The following is a 22,019-nucleotide window of genomic DNA, read 5'->3' on the forward strand; positions in this document are numbered from 1 at the left end:
GGTCAAGAAAAATTTGGCCCTTGATTCATGCATTTTCTTGTCATCGGGCCCATTGTTGAGTCCTCATCTGTGCGGCTGATATGACTACGAGTCACCCAACGCTGCTCAATTTGAGTCACCCAACACAGCCAACACGACTCACGGTCCAATAAAGTCACAAAGTGAAAACCCCTATTTCTCAATTTTTCTCCTTTAGCGTCTACTCACATCTTTCCAGCTGACGCAAGACAAGTCCTTGGGTATCCTGTATCGGTCACCATCGTGGTACATGTACTTGTCATTGGCTCCCCACCCAAACGGTCCAGGTCCCCACGTAGGAGAATAGCAGATCTGGTCCCATGCACACGCCTCGTTACAACGGGTGAATATCGACCAGCGCAATACACCCATGAACTCTGAGAGCGCCTTTCTCTTTGAGAGAAGGGTCTTTTTGAATTCGTCATGATGGTCGCTGGAGGGCTCCACGTAAATATCGTGGAACATATCTCTGCTGGTGTAGTATATGTCAAAAATGTGGGTCATCAATTCGTGGGTGATTTTGTAGATGGAGGAGTAGATCAAACTCTCCACGCTGGTGGTCAATGGGTAAGTATGGGAGGCGTAGTCCTCTACAGCCTTCTTGAAGGCGTCTTCCCGTTGGGCATTGTCGTCTCTGATGTCCCTTGCGGCGTACCGTCTGACAATGTTGTAGGTGATTCTCGAGAGGTCACCCACGGCGTTTTCCAACGGTTCGCCAAGATCGCCCTTGTCCAGCTCGTTCTCAAACACACGGAACGCCGTCTCCAACATCATCAACAAAGGCGCAAACTTCTCTTCCAAGCGCCCCGTGACCAATTGCCAGTCGGTCTTCTTGTATGGCTCTGCAGGCTCAAGCATGCTTTTGCGGACATCGCTGATGAGGGTCTCCTTTTCATTTTTGGAAAGAGTAAGCAAACGGCGCATATAGGGGTCGGGGTCCATCCACGTCTTGTTGTGAGGTGTGACCATCTTGGAGTAGTCAAGCAAGATCCGGTTTTCTCCGTCGTTGACATGAGCACCCGAACTGGCCCACTCCCAGCTGTTCATGTGGGCCCAGGAGTCGACAAGTTTCTCCCTTTTCTTCTCAAGCGGAGTTTCAGCTTCTGGCTTCTCGTTGGGCAAATGAGCCAAATCGGTCACATTCGCCAAAGACACATTTGCAGCAAGCTCGATGCCGTCGTGGAAGTCACAGAGCACCATCTCAAAGCCCACTTCCAAGCGAATATAGCCCTGGAGCCCGAAGTCCTTGCCCCACTTGCAAATCACATCTGCAGCAGTGTACTCGTCTACAATGCCATCGTAGCTGTCCTGGTTGCTGAGCACCAACTGCTGGTCCATTTCGCCTGAGGCCGTTTTGGCGGCAGACGCGCCCTCCAAGTAGATGATTTTGTCCAAAGGCTTGGTGTTTCTGAAGGTGTAGAGGTACGAGTCTCCACGAGGTTTTCCAAACTTGCCGGGCAACTTTGACGCGTGTGGTTTCTTGGGGGGTGGTCCAAAGTGCAGCTTTTTGCCCCTCTGGAAGCCTGCAAAGCTGTAGCTGAACTCCCAGTCCATGGCGATCCACTCGAACGTTTCTGGAATCTCAGGCTGAGACGTGGAGTGGTACATCAACGTGTTTGGCGGGATGTAGGCTGGAATGAAGGAGACGCCCACGGGCATCAAGTTGGAGTCTTTCTGCTTCAATGCCCCGTGGACCGTGTTGAAAACAGCCGAGGCATTGAGCAAGTCCACCGGGTGTGCTTTGTACCAACTAGCAGCATCGATGTGTTGAGGATCGGAGTGGTGCAAAACGGGGATGGACGAAAACAGGACGTTTGAAAGCGCCCACCACAAAAGCACGGCGTTGAGCAGCAACGAGATCCAAAGGTACGGGATGGTCATGAAGAAGGACTCGTTATCGATGTGGTAGATATGGACCGACATCGGCGCGCAGATGGAAAAGATAACGGAGCCGATGGAACAGGGATCCGCCGGAAAGGGAAGGTACGGATCCGGGGGCGGAGCAGGAGAGTTTCTTTTGTTTGGAAAAGTGGAAAAATAATAGTTGCTGGCTTTTTATAGGATTTGGGAGTTTGGAGTTTGGGTTGGTGGTGGATGGCTGCAAATGAGACACGGCTGCGTTTCAGTGCGGGGTGGACCCTTCACAGGGTCTATAGAGAAGGATATAAAAAGTTAGTTTTCGATTGGAAGTTGAAAATAGTATGGAGGTGACTGTAAATTCGTTTGTTTTTGGGATTGGGCTTCTCTGGATGGAGTGGCTGGTTTGGTGGTGGAGGCTTTGTGATGCGATGGTGCATAGGCGATGCGTCTGTGGCATTATGATGGAGTTGACAGCTGGGGTGGTGGGAATTTGGTTAGTCGATAGAGATTTTTGATTGGAATTTATTCAAGGAGTTTCATTGAACCAGTGGTTTACAGGTGGAGGTGATGCTTGTTCAAGTGGTTGTTGGTGAGATGAGGATGGGCAGCATTTAAGCGATCAGCGTCATGGAAGTCTGCAAAGAGTAGCCTTACTTGTTGAGGTCAGTGCATTGAAAGTAGGATCACCAGCTCCTCAATGGCACTTGCTTTTGATATGGGGGCTTGCAGCAAAAGGCAGTGAATGGACGTGAATGCTGCAACAGCGTATTACTCGAAGGGCTGCTTCTCGATGAACGACCAGATTTGCTTCAACCTAGATTGCACCCGTGTTGTTGAATGCTTGTATGAATGATTTGTCACGCTAATCTCTTTGTAAGCTCTAATCTCTTTGTTAGCTCTATGACTCGTGGTGATCTGCGTAAGACAATGGTGAGCAGCAACGGTGCAAGGGTACGAGTCTAATGTGAAAACGCTGTGTCTTGCTTTTAGGCATTTCACGAATGGGGTCCCTTTTAAGCTCAAAGCCTGTTCTGGTAATTTTGAGTTGATCATCATCACCATCCTCTGGCCTTTTGAGGATCTTTCACTGAATATGGGAAGACTGTAGTAGTTCGCTGAGACTGCCTAAATCAGAACCATATATAGTCATCACCGTCTTTCAAGCACCAATCAACTTGCTATCACTGCGATTTCTGAATCTGAGATCGTGTAGGTTATGGCACCCAGACTCTTCTGCGCCTCACATGTAGATTATGGGGTGCGACTAAGTCCTCGTCCAAAGTCGCCACAAAGACCCCCAAAATCTCCAGAAACCAAAAATTCATAATTCTTCACCTTCATTTATACCCCCTCCATTCACCTTCACTCAATTGCCTCAAATCTGGATTTTTGGTGGGTCTTCGTAATTCTCACCTTTTGAGTATACCACCAATATGCACTGATAAACTGTGAACACCACCCCATCTTCTGAAGTACACGATAATATATATATTTCAAGAATGTTCTTCAAAATCATTCATCGACTCCACTACTGTCAAAACCCTCTAGGCCAACCACTCAATTGCAAAACCCTCACCAAATCCTACTCAAAGGACGGTCCGCCCACCTTAGCGCATACCAACCCATAATGCCCTTTGTGCAACGACTTCTTACACATGCAGCAAGCATTTTGGACCCCTCCTATTGGTCCCGGATGCTCCGGGCACTCAAGCCCTGAAAACTGCAGAACCACCGATTCCCCTTTTCTACACCCCAATCTGGGCTCATTTCGTAGATTCCTATAAACTAAGCAGAAGCACCCACAACGTTGGCGTCCAAACGTCTGTAGCCTCCACAAGCTTTACACTCCTCCTGGATCTTGCCAATCAACTTCTGAGCCTCCAATGGGTCGGCAACCTCGGTGGGCTCCTCCCAAGAAAGATACTCGTTGGAGTAGTTGGGCTCATAGTCCGCAGGCAAAATGTCCAATCTCTTACCATAAGCATTGACCTTTCTCCAGTCACGGTGCACGTTGTACAAGGAGTCGGAGAAGTAGGCAAAGCAACGCTCGAACATCTTGCCGTTGAGCTTGGAGGTCATCTGCGGCTTGAAGTCACAGTACAAGTCCCAGGCCTCCTTGGGGTTGGAGAGCATGTAGTCGGTGGACTTCTTGAGCGCCTTCATGATGCGACGAACCTTCTCGGGGTTCTCTTTCAAGAAGGTGTCGTTGCAGATGTAGAGAATGGTACAGAAGCAGCAGCAGCCCAACTCGGCCAATTCGTCGATTCTGAGCATCTTGGCCTCGGAGGCGGACCGGCCTGACTCCTTGAGGTACTCCTCCAACTCCACCTGCTGGATACACTCAATGCCAATACCAGCGTCGATTTTACCCTCGATGATGTACTTGGCCACGTTCATGCCGCATCTGACGGCAGTGTAGTCGTCTGGCGACATGCCATAGTGCTTGGTCAACTCGTCAACTTGGATCTTGCCGAACTCGCCAACATAGCCGATTCTCTTGCCCTTCAAGGACTTGAAATCGTCGGTGACGCCCGAACCTTCCAAGTACAAAATACCGGTGAAGGGTTCGTCCAAAAGAGAGCCCACAGAGGTGACAGGGAAACCACGTGCCTTGGCAGCCAAGGTGTGGACCATGGCCTTGAGACCCATGTCGATCTTGCCTGAGCCGATAAGCTCAGTGACATCGGATGGGTTGGAAGGCTCCAAAATCGAGACATCCACGTTTTCCTCCTTGAAGTAGCCCTTCAATTGAGCGAGGTACACGGGGATATGGTAGGGGGTGGCCTGCCAGTTGAGACAAAAAGATACTTTTTCAGTAGACATGTTAGAGACGGTAGAGAAGAAGGGAAAACGGGCGCCAAGGGGGTTTAAATACTCCGTGGGATCTTGCTTGTCCCGTAAGCGCATAGGGCTTTCGGGAGTACGGCCCCTGAGTCGTCCAAAACCTCTGGACCTCTTGGCTATGCTCCTATTGTACCAGTATGTCTCAGAGTATCGGGCTGTTTAATGTGCGCAAGGCCTCGCCCCGTTAGCGCATATACGCTAAGGGGTCTTATCTCGCTGCGCTCTCTTAGCAGGGTAAGAGACATGCGCTTAGGGGACCCCATGCACTATCAGGATCGCTGTCAGAAAATGACCCACATGTTCTTCTTCCGATTGAAATACTGAGTTCGCCTGTAGACGCTGGGTGTGCCTTTACGAGGTATCAAGAAAGGCTGATGAAGCCGCACTATCGTAAATGGCACCCCATCCGCCTCGCTTGAATTGAAAAAAAAACAGTGCGTTTTCAACTTTTCGGGAATTCCCATTGCTTTGTATCGTGGCGTCCTTTTGTAGTTTTTGACTAGTAAAAAGTAGTCAGGGATCAGCGCAGGGCTCGTAGCACGGAAGTACTCCTGCTAAAAGATCCTCCAACCTTTGAATTGAAGCCCTGGTCCGGATATTCAGGGGTGGTTTGTAGACTGAGATACAAAGAGTAAGTTGCTATCTGAATCGGTTGGACTTGCGGATTGGGCATTGTCCAAAAACGGTATCCGAACGAGCCGATTGGTTGTGATTGACAGCCTGTGGTCTAGAGGATCTTGGTCCAAATGTGAACAATAGTGCACCAGGTGCTCAGGGAGGCGTCAGCAGAATTTGGATCGGAATTATTCAGAAAGTATTATTGGACAAAACGTTCCGCTGCATTGGGGCCCGGAGTATTAAGCAACACTTTCATTGCTTCCGGGATTGTCAACCAAGGACACAGGTTTGAAGAACTTGTTGGAGGGACAAAACCGAATAAAGCATAGGAAAGTTCGACGTTTGCTGGATGAAGTTTCTCTAGGTCATTCGAGCGAGATTTTTTTGTTTATGTTCCCCTGAGTTCTTGTCGTTCTCATACTCTATTTTTTTATGCATAAAGCGAGACCTGGTATGACTGACTTTGACTAATCTTTCTGCAACATTAATCGAAAGTCCTATGCCACAGCTGGTATCCTTTTGGAATATTAATTGCTTCGTTCGATTGTTCCCCTGGTTGCTCAAAAACGGAGTGCTGGATCAGGGCTTTTGTGATATCAAATTAATTTCACAAGGTGGAAACAGCCACTAAATCCACAATTGTGTCATTTTAATTGTGCTGGCTGGCACTTGCTTTTTTTAAGGCACAAAGAAAATTAAACTGGGACATGCAGCTCATTACAGGACTTTAGTAAAAATTTAGACATCAAAATGTGGTGATGTGGACATATTGAGATACTTGGTATCCCCTGACATTTGCTATTGTGGTTGAGAGTCAAGGATCCAGCCCATAGCGGTTATTTCCCAATGGTCTGTCTGCATTGAGTAAGAGGACTGGCCAAAAGGTGAAAGATTGCTACAAATACTGCAAGACAGTGTGAACTGCGTCTCGTTTCGGGTTTCCATGGCCCAAAACGCTTTGCAGCACGGCTGTCAAAGTATCCGGATTTCCTCGGAAATAGCAGGACGGACTTACTGGTGGATTAAAGTTGACAAATTGTTTCAAGGAATCGACATGAATTTAGCGTACCAAGGTCAGAACACGCTTTCTGTTAATATTGTGTAATTACGTAAAGTACCAAGACAGAACGCTTGATGCCTAATGTAGGCCCCATGTACGCCAGGTTTGTTACCTCAACCGATTCGGTGTAACCTCGGTCTAGGGGTTCAACCCATTTGTCGGAAATTGCAGGGTCAGTTGCTTGGCTGCATGCAAGTATCAATTCAAAGCTCATCAAAATCCGTTTTTGATGTTTTTGATTGCTATCACGATCCCGTCGCCGGATAAATTCGTATGACAGCCTGTTAAAAAAGCCACACTGTTGTTCCACCAGCTCACTCACAGCTGTAACTGGCATACAGGGGACGCATGCATGCACAGCGGACGCACGATAAGCCTTCTCTTCGTTACGAGTCTCGCTAGGGACATGCAGGTCGCTTCGGTAATGAGGGAAATACTTTTGTCCAGCTCGCGTTACGAATATCCGGTAAGCCCTGAAATCCCGACCCCCGAACCCTGGTGGCTTCGAGGCAGGCGCTAAAAAATTAACGTTCGAGCTCAAAGGAGGGGAAGAATTGGACTAGCCTCCATTGTAAAAATTTAGAATTCAAGCCTTCAACTACAGTAGGAAGAGTTATGAGAACGAACTAGCACAAGAGCTTTTTGTAACTCACCCATAGAACCTGCCAGCCTGAAGTTCACTTCTTAGGCGCCTCTTCCTTGTTCTTGTTTCACATGATGGCCTGGGGTGAATTTTGTCAATTTTAACCAGTCCGATAGCAAGCATCCAGCATCCATGTAACCCCCGGAGTAAACCCGTTCTCATCAAAGAGGATTTAGCCATCATGCTGGTCAATTGCTACCAGAGGACGCAAAATCGCGACTGTGGCTACTATAGTTTCAAGGCGTCTATAGTTGAGACAAGGCGGGATAAGATTATGCCAAAACAAAAATACGACTGTTTGGCAACAGAGGTGCATTATCACGGAGCATACTTTGAAGAAAAAAAAAGTTTATTGTAAACATCAATAAACATGCCCACCAGCCTAAGTGGTCTGACTGGGTCAATGGTGATCTAGACAAAAGTCGGCCAATATTGAACCTCCCGCATGCACAAAGACAATGCCCACTTTTGTATCCCTAATTTCTGTATAGCTGACTCTGATCTTGCTCTCGTGTAGTTGTAGGACAAAATCGCCACCATGTGGAGGCCTGGCACACGCCCTGAGATTCTGAAGTACCACTGCGGAGCAACAATTTTTAGACAAGGCATTTCTTTGACTCTTTTGGACTTTTCAGTCCCGGAGCGGAACAACAATTCAGCTTTAGCGCTTGCACCTCGAATGTCAACTAATAATGGTGTCTATAGCTCCCCATGGTACCACTAGTAGTCTCCAGACCATATAGGTGAGGGTGCGTTTTTCATACATAAGCGAGATGCGTTTGCAAGCACACGTACGTATGTTGTCGGAAGCACATGATTTTCGAAAAGCTTCATTGAAGCCTAGTGTCGAGGAATTCTAGCTGGTGTAATGGAGCCCACATGTGGAGCGGTTCCCGCGGTTTTCCATAGTCTGAAGTACTAAGCCTCAACGAATTTAACAGGCCGTAGTTACAAACAAAATCAAATTGAGCACGTTTTTGGACAATTTAGGGCCAGGGCCTCGGCTAGCCCATTAGCTACACTTACGGTTCACGAAACACGAGCCTTGGCTAGCCCTGGTTGCCCCAGAACCACAAAGTCCACAAAGACGGAGAAGAAAGAATAAGCGCTTTTTCAAAGAAACTATGAATGAGCAGATTGTTGCGCTTCCATTCTTTGAGCTAAAAGTCGGTCTCGGAGATAACCACCGGTGACGTTGTCTTATAATCCAAAAGCAGTAGGCCATGCATAGCGGAGAGGTCAAGTAGGCTTGGAAAACAAACAGCAGCGTGTGTAGCTGCATAACACACCGTCGTAGTATCAAGCCTCGAGTGTGGAGTCTGGCTCGCCTAAAAAACTATATGATGCTGGCCCCTAAGCCTTTCTGCAGGGCTCGCTTAAAGGCACATACGTTTGAAGTGCATCGGTATGCATATGCACGTACTGCGGCGCAAGAAGCATCGGTGCATAAGGACGCATACGCTGCGACAGGCGCTAACATCGAGAGGTTAGGCCAGAAACACCCTTGACCAGGCTTGTTCTTTGATTGCTGGCCGCTATTTTTGGAATTACATGTAGTAGTTGCGGTAAAGCGGTTAATTTGTAAGGGCCCCATGTGAGTATACCATGTAGTGTTCGCAGAATTTAACGCAAAGTCAGGAGAACCAGGCCACGTTTGGAAATGGGGATTCCCGTTCTGAAAAAAACGGAGCAACAATTGATCAAATTGGGACGTTGATCAAGTAAGATATGCGTCCGGGGCGTCCTCGGAGGATGCAGGGCACGTAGCGGATAGTTGGATTTTGCAGCCACAGAAACCGCAGTTCCACAACGCTTCAGAACTATATAAACCTGGGCCGAATCCAGCCCTACCAATTTTTTTTTCTCCATCAACCGCTTCAATGACTTTGATCTCCAAGTTCAGTAGCACTTTGGCTACCACACTCGCTTTATTGTCGACCGCCTACGGTCTTGACATCAGAGAGAACACCATCTACCGTGATCTCACCTCCGCCGACTTCAAGGACCTCTACATCGAGCAGGGCACCTTCTTGACCCTTCTCGACATCGGTCAGATCACCAACGACGGTATCTTCTACAACAGAGGAGAGTTCTACGTCGCTGCCGACAACTACAAGGCCGTCAACTACGCCCAGACCGGCTCCACCTTCAACAACGACGGTAAGATCTCGTTCGACTCCAGAAACTCCAACGACATTGGTAAGCTCGACATCAGAGTCCAGGACTTCAAGAACGACGGTGAGATCTGGGCCGGTACCTCGGACTCCAAGTGGTTCCCCAAGATCTCTCTTCAGGGTACCAAGTCCTGGGAGAACAACGGTAAGATCTCTTTTGCTCAGTCCCGTGGTGACCAGGGTGACGTTGCCTTCACCGACCTCTCCTTCGACATCACCAACAACGGTGTCATCTGTCTTGAGAACGTCAAGTGGGCCCAGTTGCCTTCTGTCAAGGGTCCAGGTTCCATCACTCTTGGTGACAATGCTCGTATCGAGTTGAACAAGATCCTCACCATCCAGGACAGACAGACCATCTCTTTCAGCGGTCTGGGCGCCACCCTCTACATCTTGGGTTTGACCGAGTCGCTTACCGGTACCAGATCCTACAACGTTGCCGGTTTCGGTGGTGACAACCGTATCTACATCAACCTCGGCTACACCTCCCACACCTACGAGGGCGACACCTTGTCGCTTTCCTTCTTCCTTGGTCTTTTCAAGATCAACTTCGTGATTGGTGAGGGCTACAACGCCGACGGTTTCACCAACGACGGTATCTTTGGCGGTGGTTTCACCATCAAGTACAACGGTGAGGCCCCATCCCCAGTTCCAGAGAAGTTCTTGTGTGACCCCTTCCCAACCCCAAGAACCGCTGCTGACGTGACCTCGTCTGCTGCTTCCCTGGCCTCTTCTGCGCTTTCTTCGATTTCTTCGTCGCTTGCTTCTGAGGCCTCTTCTGTGAGTTCCGAGCTTGCTGTTTCTGCCAGCTCTGTGGCCTCGTCTGTTTCGTCTGCGGCCACTTCTGCTTCTTCTGCTGTGTCTTCGTTGTTGTCTGCCTCCACCTCCGACGCTGTCGACACTGCTTCTGGCTTGAGCGCTTCTACTTCCGATGCTGTGGGTTCTGCCTCTTACCAGGCCTCTTCTTCTGACGCTGTTGGATCTGCTTCCTACCAGTCTGCTTCCACTTCTGACGCTGTTGGATCCGCTTCTTACCAGGACTCCTCCTCCACCGACGTCGACACCGCCGAGTATAACTCTGCCTCCTCCTCCACCGACGTCGACACCGCCGAGTACCACTCTGCTCCTACCACCGTCACCACCGACATCTTGACCACAAACTCGGACGGCTCCGTCTCCACCATCACCGGCGAGATCATCGTCACCTACGGCTCGGACGGCTTGCCAACCACCCACACCGAGTACTCCATCGTGCCTTCTGCTGCCTACACCACTGCTGAGCCTACCACCTACACCACCGACGTCGTCACCACCAATTCTGACGGCTCTGTGTCCACCTACCCAGGCGAGGTGATTGTCTCTATTGGTCCAGACGGAAAGCCCACCACCGTGACTGCTGCTCCCGGTGTGACTGCTGCTCCTACCACCTACACCACTGGTATTGCTACCACCAACTCTGACGGCTCTGTGGGTACTATCCCAGCTGAGATCATCGTCTCTGTCGGTCCAGACGGCAAGCCTACCACCTACACCTCTGCTGTGGGTCCAGACTCCACCGTCACCGAGGGCCACACTCTTACCCAGTGGGAGACTCACTGCCCAGTCTGCCCAGGCGGTGTTTCTTCTGTTTCCGGCTGGGTCTACACCAAGACCCTCGAGGGCACCGTCACTCTCACCACCGAGGTGTGTCCTCCAGGCGCCACCTACACCGAGCCAACCGGCGATGTTCCAGCTCCTGCTCCTACTGAGCCTGCTGCTACCGAGACTGCTCCAGGTCCAGCTCCTGCTTCCACATGGACCAAGGTCCACCACGGCACCACCGAGTCTGGTGTGGTTGATTCCACCGTCCAGGGCACCAAGACCGTCTACCTTTCCTCCACCTTGCCTAAGGAGACTGCTCCAGCCTCCACTGCCCCAGCTCCAGCTCCAGAGGGTTCTGCTCCAGCTCCTGCTCCAGGCAAGCCAGCTCCTTCTTCTGCTGCTCCTTCTGCTCCAGGTGCCCCAGCTCCTTCTGGTGCTGCTCCTTCTGGCCCAGCTCCTTCTGCTTCCGCTCCTGGTGAGCCAGCTCCTTCCGCTCCAGCTCCAGCTCCAGCTCCAGCTCCAGGCTCTGAGGGTCCTGAGCCTTCTACTGTTGCTGGCGAGAGCACCCCAGCTCCTTCTGTTGCTCCAGCCTCCTCTGCTCCTCCAGCTCCTGCTGTGTCTTCCTACGAGGCTGGCGCTGCCGCCCAGGTCGTCAACTACTCTTGGTTGTTTGCCTTGGCTGGTCTTGCTCTCTTCTAAGCGAGCTGAAGTTTGAGCTTACTAATGGACGTTTCTGCTGGCCGGGCTCTGCCTGGCCTTCTTCTTCTTTCGCGGTCTTGACGACCCTTCCTTTCGCTATATACTTGCGCCTGGCGCCTTTGGACTCGCTCCACTTCTTACGAGACTAATACACTATAAAAATACACCGATGTAGCGGCTTTCGATATCTGCCGATGGAAACGGCCGTCCTGGCCCCAGCAACGTGCTGGAGGTACAAAACAAAAAAGCATAAACTTGAAGTTTTTCATACTCTAAAAATTATATTGATGGAGACTAATACACTATAAAAATATAATGATGTAGCTTTCGATAACTGCTGATGGAAACGGGCCGTCTTGGCTCAAGCCAGCAACTTACCAGCAGCCACAAAACAAAAAAGCACAAATTCGAACGTAAGAGTTTTTTTGTGTCGAATTTTCCACCATTCGGTATTTTTCGGGGCATGCCTATACCCTGCGAAAACTCACTCCCAAAACCCGCCCTGACTCCACAAAATAAACCACACGCAATTGAGCCTCAGCACTCCCAATCCGGAGCTTTTTGTGGAGTAACCTCTGGGGCTGCAAACCTCATACCTTGTGGGAGACCCTAGCGAGTTGGGTTTAGCACCTCATGCAGCGAGGCACTGGCGAACCAGAACGGCGCAGCGCGCCAACCTTATTTGTACGTTGGAATCGATCGAGCGTCACTTTCACATCACCCCAAAGATTGAAATCTTAAACTGATGATCTTAGCTTTTTAGTGGTTGTTTAGATCAGATCCCAAGTATGCAGCTGTCAATTAGATGCCAAAACGTCTCCTACTTCTTCTGGACGCTTGGCACCGCCTTTTAAGCACAATGCATCGCAACGCCTTTCCGGGGGTTCCCTGGCAATTTGCATACGCAGTAGGGGTCGCCTGGATATGTAAGGTGACTGACGTTTAGACGAGCGAAGAGACCGCATGAGGTAGGGAATGCGGCATATGCACCTCTCACAGCGACCGTGCATATTCTTGCATAGCCGTGTAAATGCTTCCATCGCGGACTGCCGGCATGGTCTCCGGTAGGCACAGTTTTTAAACAACATTCCAAAGCCTAATTTTGTGTCAGTGTGCATACGATAGTCAAGGCTTTGAAGCAGAAACGTTTTCTCTGGGCTTTTAGGGATTCCGGTTTGTTTGGATGATTTGGAAAAGCCCATGTGTTGTATCAGTTGGCTGGATCGAGATGAAAGACATGCCCTGTATGCCTGAAGGTTATGGGAATAGAGTTTTCGGGAAATTGGTGGGGAAGGTATAGCCCGGTTGCCGAGGATCTAATTCTTTTAGGCTAGCAGACTGAGCACATGAGATCGAATGACTCCTTCAGAGAGTGGAAGAATTCATGGTTTTGGTGTTGAAGGCAAGACTACAATAAATTTTATATAACTTTGCCGGAGTCCCGAATACTGAACATCTCCTTGCTTTGTGCTAAGAGGTGGAAAGGGAAACCACGGTATTACACCAACATCAGAAATTGAAGAGAAGACTAGCCCCACAAGTCTACTCAGCCCAGAAGCCAATGAACTATCAGATGATTCTATCGCTTCATCTTGCCTGAATCGCTATTCTCCAAATAGAAGTGCTTACGCCTAAACTTCAGCCAGATGCTAAATGTCAAAAACGCAAGAAACTAAAAAGCTTAAGACGTCGCCTTTTCCCATACGGATACATTTCCGAAGGCCAAGAGATTCATGTGACAGACAGGCTGTCAACCCTCCAAACTTAAACCTAAAACTTAGGCTTCAAGGTTTTGACGCAAGGGTTTTGAGCTTCAAGATTGTGGGGTCTGCAAGATGCATCGAGATGACCTGATGTAAGCAGCATGAGGTACGAGGATAGCTCGAAAGAGGAAGTTGAGTGGATGGAGGTTCGATTTGGTTGAGGAATCACCCATTGTGAGAAAGAGATGAAGTGGGTCATCATACTGATGAAGTGGGATTTCACATCGGGCCAATTTTCACACCCAAGGAACGAATGCCATAGTTCCTGAACCTTCAAAAGTCCCACAGGAATCCCCACGGATCAAGAAACAAACCGTTCAGCTCATGAGAAATGATTCCATAGAACAGGCCACTGAGAGTAAACCCAGGCAACAGTGAGAGCTCATCCATTCATCACACCAGCATTATGTGAACCATGGCTCAATATCCAAAAGAACTGAGCAAGAAACAAGCCTCTAGGTATCCAAGCACCACGTGAATGCTCTGTTAATCCCCCGGCAATGGCACCACCGGCCCGTCCAGTTTCTGCAGACGAACTAATCCATGCTGAACCGCCTATTTGACCACTAAAGATTACTAAAAGTCGGAGGCTTCTCGGACATAGCACGAATCGACCACTACAGAAATCTTCCAACTCTTTTTTTTTTTTAAAAACGAAGCATAGCAGAAACTGCCACTAGACATCCTCGGAGCTTGTTTCCTCAGACTTCTCCTTCTTCTCTGTCTCCTCCGACAGCGAGGACTTGTCGCCTGATTCCTCGACCTCCGGCGAAGGAACAGACTCCGAATCCTCCATCAACGCTTCCCGAAGCTCCTGGGAAATCATCTTGACTCTTTCCCGTCTGCGTCTGGTGTTCTCCCTGCGCCTTCTTCTGTGGTTTTCTCTCAGCGAGAAGCTTTCTCTGTGGTTGCTTCTTTTCAAGGTGATTATCTCCAACGGAGCATCCTTGTTGGGGCCATTATCTCCCAAAACCTTCTCTAGGGAAGACAACACGAGCTTTTCCGTGCCACGGCCAAGATGCAACGATAAACTGCACCCGTGCTCTTCAATGAACTCGTAAAGTTCCGAATCCTTGGGTTTAGCCATACTGGCCAATTCCTCCTCGGCAGAAGTCGCCGACAGGCTGTTGAAAGAAATAAAGGCGTTGGAGGTTTCTGCACTAGCACTGGACAACCAGCTGTTGATGTGGGAATTGGGACACAGTTCTGGAGAACTGGCCAGAGCGATGGAGGGTAACCCTAGATCGAAACTCAACAGCGCCTTTGTCTGGTCAGGGTACAAGAAGTTGAGGAAACGGCGGGTTTCGTCATATGTGACGGCATCTTCGCCGTTTGTTTCATCCGCTTCAGGAACCAACTGGACTGGACTGCTACATGGATCGAGATCAAAGTCCTGTTTTGGCGAGTCGATGATCACAGACGGATAAGCGCCGTTTGAATCCACCTCGTTTTCGTTGGAATCTGGAGTGGGAAGACTGGTGCTAGAAGGTTCAGACTGGTCCTCCTCAAGACGACTTCTCGACCTCAACGCCTCCAAGATACCGACAGCATTCAGCAACGGCACGTTTTCCATCCACGAGTTTGTTTCAAAGATGGATTTGACGGCGCTGTAGTCGTAAATGACGGGTTTGCCGTTGGGCAGAAACCCACAGAAACGGTACTCCTTGTCGCCCTTGGTGAAACCCACCTCAGGCCATTTTCGAGGCGACAACGAGGCGGCGACCAAGAAATGCTTCAAAAGAGGCAAGGGGAACTTCTCCGTCATTTTGGAAAAGATGTTCTGGACGAAATTCAGCCGTCTCTGGCGTGTTTCGGTGGAAATCTCGGATTCGTCCTTGGCTGCAAAAACAGGCAACTTCAACGGGTTGAACATACACAGAGGAGCGCTGAGGGCGTCGTAGTCGAAGGAGAAGTTCCTGTGGATGACGCCGGCGTCGACAGAGTAGGCTACGGTGATGGGGATGGGCATGGAGAAAAAAGAGTGGTATGAAGAGGAAGAGAGGGTTTCTCGCGAAGCGGCCTTTTATAGTCGAGGGGGGCCACCAAGAAACCACCAAGAAACCACCAAGAAAAAGAAAGCTTGATTCAGAAATGGGTGGTATTGGATTGATGGGAATGACGTGGGAGAGGAGGTAGAGGCGTTGTTTGGGTGTTTTGTCCTTATTTGGGTGTGTTGTGTTGATAGGGTCAGTATAGTTATGTCATAAGCATTGAGACTTCGAGTTGGGCATCTCAGAGCATCAAACCCAATTTAAGACTTTTCGATGACATTGGCTTCTTCTTACTTTGAAATAATCCGAATAGTGGTCTCCTAGAGCTTCATTGGTAGTCCCAGAGCTTTATTGGTATTGGGTGCTACAGAGGTGAGACCGTATAGTGATATGATCCCATTGATGATTCACCATTACTGTCGCCATCACCATCGCCATCACAACTACCATCACAGCCAAGTACCTACGCTTCATTTGGACCCGGGACCTAGCCCAAACCAACCTACAGTCTTGCATTCAAAACATCATCTTAAGCAGCCCTTTAAGACTATACAGAGACACGGGTCACAAACCCGCCTCCGCCTCACAACCGACTCTGCCGGCTCAGTCATAAGTGGCCCTCGAACACCTTGGTCAATTCCTCGGGCAGCGAGCCGCTGGAGACACTGCCGTCCACGATACCATCGACACTCACGGTGGGAGTCACATGGACACCGACGCCTCTCAAGTACTTGGTGAAGTACTTCACGTCAACGGTGGCGCCATTGCCGTCGTTGCTGGCGTCCAGCGCCGACGAGGAGGCAGGGATCTCCAACTTCTTGAGCACATCGGCCTTCTCGAAAGGAAGGCTCACCGCAGCAAACACCGTCTCATTGATCTTCTTGTAAATATCGTTTCTGCCAAGGCTGACGGTGGCAGAGTCGTAGAACTCCTCCTTGTTGCTGAAAAGAGCGTTGGAGACACCCCAGAAGAGCTCGTTGGACTTCTCGGGCACCTTCTCCCTCAACAACTGCGCCACCACCAACGAGTACTCGTGCAAGAGAACGGAATTGGGGTGCCATGGCTGGATCACATTGACAAACACAAATTGGAATCCGCCAGGGTGCTTCTCGTCTAGCGCTGGGATCACCTTGAGAAGCTTCTGGAACAACTTGCCCGAGAAGGGGCAATTGTAATCAAGGTACAAGTTGACCACGTGGGGTGCCGAGGTCACTTTGGAGCGCCAGTAGTGGGTCAATGCGTATTTTGGGGAGATCATTGAGGATGAGTAGTGGTCTAGGAGATGTTGGTTGGTGAAGTTGCGACCGCGAAGTGTGGCTCAGGGTCCATGCACAATGGGTCGGATATGGAGACATGGAACACAGCAAACATGGTGATTTTGATTGTGACATTGTCGTGATGGTTGCTTTTTAGTGCAATTGACTGTTGTTTCTCTGATTTCAAATTTACTCCGAGAGAACGGAGTTTGAAGCCTGGTGACGTAGATCTGTTGGCGTAGATGGGCTGAACGGCATAACCAATGATGAAAGTATAAAACCCACTCTTCTCTCTCATGCACTCTGGGCCTCGGCTGATTTCTCTAGCTGCTCTCTCCGCTCCTTCAATTGCTGCGCTAGCGATTTGGGAGGTGGAGTTTGTGGTTGAGCCTCAGGCCTCGTGAGCTTCAGATACATGGGGTTCAACTTGACGCGTTTGTTTTGTCCCTGTTTCGCTAGGGCAGGCTTCACTGACGTAGGAAGAGTTCCCACTTTCTTGGGAAGCGTTTGCGGAGGTGGTCTTTGTGGCATTTTCTTTGGAATCGGTTTTGCAGCAGGCCTTTGCGAGGAAGACGGCTGTTTCGGAGACATGATCTCCTTTTTAACCGTGATCTCTTGAGAGCTTCTCACTGCAAAGTCGTTATCCAGAAGCAGAGATTCCATTACCACTCCAGGAGGCAACACCACACTCGTTTCAGGAACCATCAACTTATCCTTGCCCTGTGACGAGGCCATTGAGTTGGTTTGCGAGGAGTGGATCTGCCTATATGACGCAGGCAGTGGCAGGCTAAGTAGCCGTTTTCGATTTCTGTTCAGACCACCAATTGAGCTCGGCAGATGCTGAGGCAGACTAAGAAGCTTCTTCCGGTTTCTGTTCAGACCCCTGTGGTACGGACTGGATGAAACGGAAGGAGCCGTATAAGGACGATTTGATGAAGACGAGTCCGCAGAAACAAAAAGCGTAGGGCTGCTGTCTGGTCGACTCTGTGCTTGACGAACCAGACTAGGAAGCGTCCCTCGGCTTTCTGCGCCAGAGGTCCTGCTGGACAAATGTGAAGTTCCGCTAACAGGTGGAATCGTCGAGGATGCCAGCAATGGAGATCCAAAGATAACTCGCCCTGGCGCCAGCGCTGGTGCTATGGGATATCTATTAGAGACACGAGCTGGCGTTTCAAAGACCTCTGTTGCTGCATGGTCATCGACCTCTTTAGAGATTTTTGCCTTTTTAGGTTTCTTGGCTGAACTGGGTTCGTTTTTCTCGATGTAGTCGTCGTCGAGAGAGTCATCTATCTGGTCGGACTCAGAGACTGACGCGTCGTCTATTGGGTCATTGCTGACGTTCGAGGATTGAGTGGGTGTTTCCTGGCTCGATCCGACATCGACTTCCTCACCTAGTAGAATCACATCGGAGTCAGAATCCTCCTTGGTGGTCCACTTCCCGGACGAGTCTCGGCGAAGTTGGCGGGTTTTCCGAAGTTTCCTGAGTCTCTGGTTCAAAAGGGTCTTCTTCACCACTGGCGATTCCTTGGAATTGGCCTTGCTAGCATCGGAGCTCCCGAACTTTGCATTTTTGCTGTTTTCAAGGCGCTCCTTGAGTAGCTCCCTGTTGACCTTGGGCAGTTTAGTAGACTTCTGAGCCTGATCGGGGCTTCCAAAGGTTCCGTTCTTTTCTTTGCTGGACTCTTGTTGAAGCCTCTCCTTGAGAAGCGCCTTATTCACCTTGGGCAGTTTGCCAGATGGAGCCTTTTGGGCCACGGGACTGCCAAAACCTTTGGAGCTCTTCTCAAGACGCTCCTTGAGGAGTTGTTTGTTCACCTTCGGCAGCTCAGCAGCAGTCTGCTTTTGAGGGCTGCTGGAGGGACCGTTTTTGGGCGCTTTTGCAGCCGCTTTGAGACGCTCTTCTAGTAGAGATCTGTTGACCTTGGGCAGTTCATTGGCTTGTTGGGGATCTTGTGTCTCAGGTTTGTCGACAGCCGTATCCTTGGCGGCTCTAGCCTTCTCAGGTTGCTTTGTCTGAGGACTAGAGGTCGTCTCAGGCTTCTTAGTGGGTTCTGGAGCCTTCTCCTTCTCCTTCTCCTTCTCCTTCTCCTTCTCCTTCTCCTTCTTCTCCTCAACAGCCACAACCTCCTCAACGCTGCCGGGCTTCTCAAACGAAGAGTTCTTGCTGGACTCTACCTCCTCAACCTCCAGGTCCATGCTCCAGGATGCAACCTCAGTGACATCCATGATCTCCATCTTCGACACCTCAACTTCCTGGACCTCTCCTTCTTTGGCAGTCTCCTTGACATCCCCTGTCTCCTTGACATCCTCAACCTCCTTCCTAAACTGACTCTCAGCCTCCACAAACTCATCCTCGCTGTCTCCACTCTCCTTCAACTGCTTCTCCAAATCGCCAATGATCTGAGCATCCAATTCCCTCAAAGATTCGCTTCCCTCCTCCAATTCCACAACCTGCAGAGGAAGCTCTATGGGAGTCTCGTCCTCCAGCTCCAGCAGGGGATTGATGACTCTTCTTTTGGCACTCACATCGTAGCGCTTGTATCTTCTTCTGGACCTCCTTCTTTCCGGCGTGACAGCACTTTCAGCCTTTTTGGGCGTTTCAGGCGTGATGAGGTTCTCAATCGCCATAACACGCTTGCCGGCTTTGTGTACATCTGAAAGCTGAGCTGATGGTTTGACCTTGTGTTGTTTTAAAAGCGCCCTGGCCAATTCGGATGCTGTAATCTTTTCAGCTTTATCATCAGATTTGGCTTTTTCCTCTGGCTGGGCCAGCTGGGAACGTGTTCTTCTGTTTGTCGTTATCGGTTCATTGTGGGGCTGTTTCTCTGTTAGCACAGAATCGTCATTGTCTCCGAAAAAAAGGTGTTTTACCCGTCGGAGCATTTCAGGTGTTACAAACTAGGTGAGTAAAGGTTGTTTTCTGCAGGGCCAGGCTGTTTTCCATGCCTTTGTGTGGGCAAAAGGTGGAGTTTTGATGTTGATTTTTCTGCATCCTTCGCGACTGATAGAGGTTGAGCAGAGTAGGTGATACTTCCATAAACATGATTTTTGCTGGCAGCGCCAGATATATAGTACAGAGGAAGCCACGGGGGCATCGATACAGACGGGCATTTCTGCCATTGAGACGCGTAGGTCTTTGGTTCAGCGACACGGCCACATCACCAGCACGAGGGTTTGAGAGGTACCCATCGCTGACGATTGGGGAAGATTCGTTGGCTCAACGAGGTCTAGAGAGGACCACCGTGGGCAAGCAAACTCAGTGACTTGAGCCACATTCCAGGCTTGAGGGCAGCAGCTCCTCAAAGCTATTAAACAGAGCAAAAGCAGCACACTTTCCTGCGAGCGCTTCATTTTCTTCACATTATCCCGACAAAATGACAATCTTGCACTTGTCGTAGAGCACCTCGTGGAACTTGGCGTCCTCGCTGATCTCCTTATGGAAAAGCAACGCCCGCTGCTCTTCGCTCAACACCTCCGACGCAATCTGGTTTGTATCCATAAAGTCGTCGTACTCGTTCTTCAAGAAGAGGAACACAAGGCCCGAGGGATCGGCCTCGCCAGAATCAAGCCCAAGTCTCTTGGCAAGCTTGGACTTCAAATCCTGGAGCCTGAGGTTTGCGGGCAAGAGAAGCACGAAAATGTCGTCCTCATAGTAAAACTTCACCTTCACCTTGGGCTGTTTTTCCGTTTCAAGCACACGCGGGTCCAGTGTGCGGTTTTCAGCTCGGTTCAGCTCCAGCGAAGGCGTATTGGAGCTTCTGCTCCTCAGGTGGGGCTGCACATTCAGGTACTGGGAGAGTCTGTCCTGCTGGTAGCCCAGCTGCTGATTTATAGGCTTCAGGGAGCGGTCACGGTCGACGAACTCACGGTCAAAGCCGTTATTCTGCACTTCGAAAAGCGCCAATACTTCATCGCAACGAGAGACATTGGCCGGCATGGCAATCAAGTTCCGGAGATAGTAGTCAAAACGCTCCCGGCGCAACGAGGAGATGTTGTCGGAAACGTGGATAACAGGGCCAGGGAAGCCCGGGATCGTTCTTCTGTGGCCCTCCACCTTGCCTGCTTCGTGGGGGAACTGCTCGAGGATCTTCACTTGCATGTTGTAGAAATCCTCGTAGAAACGGCACAACTGCCTCGTTTTGCCCGTCAGCGTGCGTGCCGTCACAACGTACTGGTACCTGCTGTTGTCTTCCAGAGTCGCCAAGTGGTACAGATCCACCGAGGCCTCGGTGATGTAGGTGGAGGCCGAGGAGGAGGAGGATCTCGAGTCCGAGAGCTGCGAGGGCGCCAGGGACGCTTTTCCCGAAGGGTGGGTGCTGGCCTGGTAGATGGCGGTCAGCTCTTTCCACTCCTCGACGGTGGGGATCTTGAAGTGAGAAATCACCGAAACCATGTCGTCGCCGGCGTCCATCTGCGCCAGCGGGTTGTACTTGTCGACGATCTTGACGTACGACGCCGGCACGAGCCCAGGCCCGCCCAAGCGGTTGATGGGTTTGGCAATGAACCACTCGTAGTCGTGATGAGCGCAAATCACCAAATGCTCGCCGGGCACAATGTCCAACTCGTCCTCACGCTCGGCACGGAAGTCGTAGAGCGTCACGGCGTACAAGGTCCGGTTTTCCCTGGGCTGGGGCCCGTTTTGCTGGAGGTTCTGGATCGTCTGCTGCTGGATGTTGTGGAGCAGCCCCTGGCCGAGCTGGTACGGCTGTTGTGGAGGCTGCACCAGCTGGGGCAAGCCCGAGGCGCCCACCAGGCCCGTCAGACCCGCCTGGCTGGCGTGGCCCGTTCGATTGAACACCTCAAAGTACAGTTTCGGCACCATGCCCCGCTGGTTGGTCATCGGATTCGTCGCCTCGTACCAGCCGTGCTGGTCAACCTCCAGCGGCGCCTCGAGAACGTGGAAGAAGTCGCCCTTTGTGAATTGGAGCTCCTTGGGACCCTGGGGTCGGTAATCGTACAAGGCCTTGATCACCTTTGTCGGAGAGGAGTTGACGAAATCGGCCGCCTCGTGGGACGCCAGCGAGACCCGCAGAATCAGGTGCTTGGGCAGCGTCGTCAGCAGCAGGTTCAGCAGCCGCTTGCTTCGGCGGAAGGATTTGATCATGGAAGACGTGGTTGTTCACAAGAGATAGATGCGAATTTCGAGAATGCGGTGAGGTGGAGGAGGTGGATGGGGGACAAAAAGGGAAGGTTTTTTTTGGATTTGGGGATTTGGTAGTTTAGGAAAAAGAAGTAGTACGTTTTTGAAAGTGAGGGTTTTTTGGGGGAGATAGGGTTTTGGTGGTTTTCCAGAAGGTGGGCTTCAGGGCTGGCGCGGTTCTGGAAACCGAAGGAGGGGTGGGGGTACTTGAAGAGGCGAAGGGTTTTTGAAGTAAGAGATTGATTTTACGTTTGCTAAGGCAGAGGTGATTTGGTTTTTTTGAAGATAAATGTAAATTTCTCCTTCCTGATGAAATTTCATCAAACTCCCAGTTTTCCATGCCGAGCTCTGCGCTAGGAAGCAGCCGCGAATTAC

At 50.4% G+C, this 22,019-nt stretch overlaps 6 protein-coding genes across 6 annotated transcripts; 1 reads left to right on the plus strand and 5 right to left on the minus strand.

Annotated features, from left to right (window-relative positions):
- Nucleotides 1–192: 192 nt before the first annotated feature.
- On the minus strand, nucleotides 193–1,941 carry C7M61_002961 (uncharacterized protein; the record flags this gene model as incomplete). Its single annotated transcript, XM_024858317.1, has 1 exon — nucleotides 193–1,941. The coding sequence occupies one exon, from the start codon at nucleotides 1,939–1,941 to the stop codon at nucleotides 193–195; it is 1,749 nt and encodes a 582-aa protein (XP_024713723.1).
- A 1,722-nt stretch (nucleotides 1,942–3,663) lies between these two features.
- On the minus strand, nucleotides 3,664–4,701 carry THI13 (4-amino-5-hydroxymethyl-2-methylpyrimidine phosphate synthase; the record flags this gene model as incomplete). Its single annotated transcript, XM_024858318.1, has 1 exon — nucleotides 3,664–4,701. The coding sequence occupies one exon, from the start codon at nucleotides 4,699–4,701 to the stop codon at nucleotides 3,664–3,666; it is 1,038 nt and encodes a 345-aa protein (XP_024713724.1).
- Nucleotides 4,702–8,923: 4,222 nt separating this feature from the next.
- C7M61_002963 (uncharacterized protein) lies at nucleotides 8,924–11,494 on the plus strand (the record flags this gene model as incomplete). The annotated part of the gene is made up of 1 exon (XM_024858319.1): nucleotides 8,924–11,494. The coding sequence occupies one exon, from the start codon at nucleotides 8,924–8,926 to the stop codon at nucleotides 11,492–11,494; it is 2,571 nt and encodes an 856-aa protein (XP_024713725.1).
- Nucleotides 11,495–13,933: 2,439 nt separating this feature from the next.
- C7M61_002964 (uncharacterized protein) lies at nucleotides 13,934–15,226 on the minus strand (the record flags this gene model as incomplete). Its single annotated transcript, XM_024858320.1, has 1 exon — nucleotides 13,934–15,226. The coding sequence occupies one exon, from the start codon at nucleotides 15,224–15,226 to the stop codon at nucleotides 13,934–13,936; it is 1,293 nt and encodes a 430-aa protein (XP_024713726.1).
- A 629-nt stretch (nucleotides 15,227–15,855) lies between these two features.
- On the minus strand, nucleotides 15,856–16,506 carry C7M61_002965 (uncharacterized protein; the record flags this gene model as incomplete). The annotated part of the gene is made up of 1 exon (XM_024858321.1): nucleotides 15,856–16,506. The coding sequence occupies one exon, from the start codon at nucleotides 16,504–16,506 to the stop codon at nucleotides 15,856–15,858; it is 651 nt and encodes a 216-aa protein (XP_024713727.1).
- A 292-nt stretch (nucleotides 16,507–16,798) lies between these two features.
- On the minus strand, nucleotides 16,799–21,608 carry BEM1 (phosphatidylinositol-3-phosphate-binding protein; the record flags this gene model as incomplete). The annotated part of the gene is made up of 2 exons (XM_024858322.1): nucleotides 16,799–19,292; nucleotides 19,876–21,608. 2 exons carry the CDS (start codon nucleotides 21,606–21,608, stop codon nucleotides 16,799–16,801), a joined length of 4,227 nt encoding a protein of 1,408 aa, XP_024713728.1.
- Nucleotides 21,609–22,019: the final 411 nt, after the last annotated feature.

Source organism: Candidozyma pseudohaemuli, assembly GCF_003013735.1.
Source record: "Candidozyma pseudohaemuli strain B12108 chromosome Unknown scaffold00006, whole genome shotgun sequence".
Taxonomy (NCBI): Eukaryota; Fungi; Ascomycota; class Pichiomycetes; order Serinales; family Metschnikowiaceae; genus Candidozyma; species Candidozyma pseudohaemuli.